Raw genomic sequence first — 2,699 nt, 5'->3', positions numbered from 1 at the left:
TCTTGAACTACTGCAGTCCGTGTGGTGAAGGTATTCCCACAATGTTGTTCGGTAAGGAGTTCCAGGATTATGACCCAGCAACGATGAATATATCTGAGTCAGGATGATGTGTGACTTGGAGGGGAACTTGGAGGTGATGGTGCTCCCATACAACAGCTGCCCTTGTCCTTCTAGGTGGTGGAGGTTGCGGGTTTTGGAGGTTCTATCAAAGTTCTGGTCGAGTTGCAGATGTATAAAGTTCCTTTCCTTCGCCCCCTCCCCCCTCTCTCTCTCCTCCCATAGAGGCCAGAGTCTTGTGTAGGCCCAGACCAGGTGGTGGATTCCCTTCCCTGAAGGACATTAGTGAACCAGTTGGGTTTTTGACAATCCGGCAGCTTTCATGGTCACTTTTTTCTAGTGCCGGCCCCACAAATGTCCAGATTCACTGAGCTCAATTTCACAACCTGCCTTTGTGGGTTGTCTCTCACGCTCCATGTTTTAAATTAATTTTACAGGGCACTGGAAGGCGAGGACTTACAGACAGGAAGCTCAAACCAAACATCACTTCAAGATCTGACAGAGTCAGTCGACTCATCGGATCTGAGTATCACCGGCCTCTGAACATGGAAGCAAAAAGCACCGTTCACAGCGGGGAGAAACCGTACACATGTTCTGTGTGTGGACGAGGCTTCAGCCAACCCTCTGGCCTATCGAGACACAAGTGCATTCACACCGGGGAGAGGCCGTTCACCTGCTCTGAGTGTGGGAAGGGATTCACTAATTCATCCAAACTGCTGATACACCAGCGTGTTCACAGCGGGGAGAGGCCGTTCACCTGCTCTGAGTGTGGGAAGGGATTCACTGAGACAGCCCGCCTGCTGAGACACCAGCGAGTTCACACTGATGAGAGACCTTTTAACTGCTCGGACTGTGGGAAGTGCTATAAAAGTCCCGAGACCCTGATACGCCATCAAAGTGTTCACACTGACGAGAGACCATTCAGGTGCTCTCACTGTGGGACTGGGTTCAGGCAGTCATCTGAGCTCACTATACACCAGCGCACTCACACTGGGGAGAGGCCATTCACCTGCTCTGAGTGTGGGAAGGGATTCACTCGCTCATCCACCCTGCTGAATCACCAGCGAGTTCACTCTGACGAGAGACCTTTTAAATGCTCGGACTGTGGGAAGTGCTTTAAAAGTTCCGGGGAACTGATGTTCCATCAACGTGTTCACACTGACGAGAGACCGTTCAGGTGCTCTCGCTGTGGGACTGGGTTCAGGCAGTCATCTGAGCTCACTGTACACCAGCGCACTCACACTGGGGAGAGGCCGTTCACCTGCTCTCACTGCGAGACTGGGTTCACTTGTTCTTCCACCCTGCGGAGACACCAGCGAGTTCACACTGGGGAGAGGCCGTTCACTTGCTCTGAGTGTGGGAAGGGATTCATTCAGTCATCCCACCTGCTGAAACACCAGCGAGTTCACAAGTGACTGCAGCGGTTGGATTCTGCTATTGTTGCTGCTGTTAATCACAACCAGGACTGAACCATGAGGGGTCAAAAACCAGGGGGCACAGATTTAAAGTAATTGTTGGAAGGTTTAGAGGAGATTTGAGGGGAAATGTCTTCACCCAGAGGTTGGTGGGGGTCTGGAACTCACTGCCTGAAAGGGTGGTAGAGGCAGAAACCCTAACCACATTTAAAGAGTACTTGGATGCGCACTTGGGATGCTTTACCCTGCAGGGCCACGGACCAAGAGCTGGGAAGTGAGATTAGGCGGGATAGCTCTTTGTTGGCTGGTGCGGACACGATGGGCTGAAATGGCCTCCTTCCGTGCCGTAACTTTCAATGATTCTAAGTGGCAATAATCGATCCTCACAGTCACATTATGATTGAATTATTATTTGTGAATGTCGCTGTATTGTACAGTTATTATTCATAGAATAGATTCATAGGGACTTACAGCACAGAAGGAGGCCATTCGGCCCATCGTGCCTGTGCCGGCTCTTTGAAAGAGTCGTCGTGTTTAGTCCCACATCCTCACTTTTTGTCCGTAACCCTGTCAGTTGCTCAAGTTCCCGTCTGTAATGAAATCTGTTTGTCTTTATCCTGTATTTCCTGTACTCATGTATATTACCCTCCCCCACACGGTGTATAGTTTCACTTCCTCTTTCCTGACTCATTCCTGTGAGCCAGTCGGTGTGTTGAGATGTAGCTCTGATCTTAGTGATTAAAAGCCAACTTGTTAAAGTCTATAACTTCTAGTTTTGTGGTTATTGAAGGCACATCACCGTCCAACTCTGCTTTACAATTATTAACGGAATCAGCTTCCACCATCTTTTCAGGTCGAGTGTTCCAGATCCCCACAACTCTGAGTGGAAACATTTCTCCTCATCTCTCCTCTAGATCTTTTGCCAATATTTTTGAATCTTTGACCTCTAGTTATTGACCCACTCACCAGAGCGAATGTTTCTTTCCCAATTTATTCTATCAAAATCGCTCACCACCTTGAAAACCTCTAATAAATCGCCTCTGAACCTTCTCTGTTCCAAGGAGGACAGTCCGAACTTAGAACATAAGAAGTAGGAGCAGGAGTCGGCCATACGGCCCCTCGGGCCTGCTCCACCATTCAATAGGATCATGGCTGATCCAAACCTAGACTCACGTCCACATCCCTGCCCGCTCCCCGTAACCCCTAATTCCCTTATCAGCTAGGAAA

At 49.4% G+C, this 2,699-nt stretch overlaps 1 protein-coding gene across 1 annotated transcript; it reads left to right on the top strand.

Annotated features, from left to right (window-relative positions):
• Positions 1–354: 354 nt before the first annotated feature.
• Positions 355–2,238, top strand: LOC147091931 (uncharacterized). The gene has a single exon (XM_085976940.1). It carries the CDS (start codon positions 603–605, stop codon positions 1,470–1,472), a length of 870 nt encoding a protein of 289 aa, XP_085833066.1. The 5' UTR covers positions 355–602; the 3' UTR covers positions 1,473–2,238.
• Positions 2,239–2,699: the final 461 nt, after the last annotated feature.

Source organism: Somniosus microcephalus, unplaced genomic scaffold (genome assembly GCF_052327205.1).
Source record: "Somniosus microcephalus isolate GS21.2 unplaced genomic scaffold, FLI_Smic_1.0 unresolved_chr3, whole genome shotgun sequence".
In the NCBI taxonomy this organism is placed as follows: Eukaryota; Metazoa; Chordata; class Chondrichthyes; order Squaliformes; family Somniosidae; genus Somniosus; species Somniosus microcephalus.
Note: the sequence above shows the minus strand (reverse complement) of the source record. Positions and strands in the feature narration are given on the sequence as shown.